General features: G+C 41.9%; 1 protein-coding gene across 4 annotated transcripts in view; it reads left to right on the top strand.

The window, feature by feature from the left end:
* The window catches only part of LOC111828999 (cilia- and flagella-associated protein 53-like), an 8,085-nt gene extending 7,241 nt beyond the window's left edge, over positions 1–844 (top strand). For 2 of the 4 annotated variants that reach the window (XM_023777595.1, XM_023777598.1), the window contains exons 3-4: positions 10–249; positions 579–844. In XM_023777595.1, the coding sequence (XP_023633363.1) occupies positions 10–249; positions 579–764 (426 nt within the window). In that variant the 3' untranslated portion in view covers positions 765–844. Of the gene's footprint in view, positions 1–9; positions 261–578 lie in introns of those variants that run through there. The other 2 variants (XR_002832609.1, XR_002832608.1) reach the window with 2 other exon arrangements.
* The last annotated feature ends 575 nt before the right edge of the window (positions 845–1,419 follow it).

Below are 1,419 nucleotides of genomic sequence, written 5' to 3'. Positions count from 1 at the left end.
AAGCTAAAGGTCGAGAAATATCTCATCCGGAAGCTAAAGGTCGAGGAAAATCTCATCCGGAAGCTAAATATGGGGAAAAATTTCATCCGGAAGCTAAAGGTCGAGAAGTATCGAAACCGGAAGCTAAAGGTCGAGAATTATCGAAACCGGAAGCTAAAGGTCGAGAAAAATCTCATCCGGAAACTAAAGGTGGGAAAAAATTTCATCCGGAAGCTAAAGGTCGAGAAGTATCGGAACCGGAAGCTAAAGGTCGAGGAAAATTTTATCCGGAAGCCAAAGGTTGAAAAAACTTTCATCCGGAAGCTAAAGGTCGAGAAATATCTCATCCGGAAGCTAAAGGTCGAGGAAAATTTCATCCGGAAGCTAAAGGTGGGAAGTATCGGAACCGGAAGCTAAAGGTCGAGGAAAATTTTACCCGGAAGCCAAAGGTTGAAAAAACTTTCATCCGGAAGCTAATCGTCGAGAATTATCGAAACCGGAAGCTAAAGGTCGAGGAAAATCTCATCCGGAAGCTAAAGGTGGGAAAAAATTTCATCCGGAAGCTAATCGTCGAGAAATATCTCATCCGGAAGCTAAAGGTCGAGGAAAATTTTATCCGGAAGCCAAAGGTTGAAAAAACTTTCATCCGGAAGCTTAAGGTCGAGAAATATCTCATCCGGAAGCTAAAGGTCGAGGAAAATTTCATCCGGAAGCTAAAGGTGGGAAAAAATCTCATCCGGAAGCTGAAATGTGAAAAAACATTTCATCCGGAAGCTAAAGGTTGAGAAATATCTTATCCGGAAGCTAAAGATCGAGAATTATCGAAACCGGAAATACAAGATCGAGAAATATCGAAAGTACGGAGCTAACAGTCGAGAAATATCGAATCTGACAGTGATCATCGAGAAAATCGAAACCGGGAGTTCCAATGATCGGGAAAAATCCCAGCCGAATGAGAAAATCCGAAAAAATTGAAACCGGTAGAAAACAAAAACTTATCGACGATGATCGAGAGAAAAACATATCCGGACGAGAAAAACGAAAAACGAAAACTGGTCGACGATGATCGAGAAAATGTCCGATCAGTACGTGAAAGTCCGAGAAAAACGAAAACTGATCGACGATGATCGAGAAAATGTCGGATCAGTACGTGAAAGTCCGAGAGAAACGAAAACTGGTCGAGAATATGTCGTGAAAGATCGAGAAAAACGAAAACTGATCGACGATGATCGAGAAAATGTCTGATCAGTACGTGAAAGTCCGAGAAAAACGAAAACTGGTCGAGAATATGTCGGATCAGTACGCGAAAGTCCGAGAAAAACGAAAACTGATCGAGAAAAAATCCGATCAGTACGCGGAAGTCCGAGAAAAACGAAAACTGATCGAGAAAAAATCCGATCAGTACGCAGAAGTCCGAGAAAAACGAAAACTGATCGAGAA

Source organism: Capsella rubella, unplaced genomic scaffold, assembly GCF_000375325.1.
Source record: "Capsella rubella cultivar Monte Gargano unplaced genomic scaffold, Caprub1_0 scaffold_26, whole genome shotgun sequence".
Taxonomy (NCBI): domain Eukaryota; kingdom Viridiplantae; phylum Streptophyta; class Magnoliopsida; order Brassicales; family Brassicaceae; genus Capsella; species Capsella rubella.
Note: the sequence above shows the minus strand (reverse complement) of the source record. Positions and strands in the feature narration are given on the sequence as shown.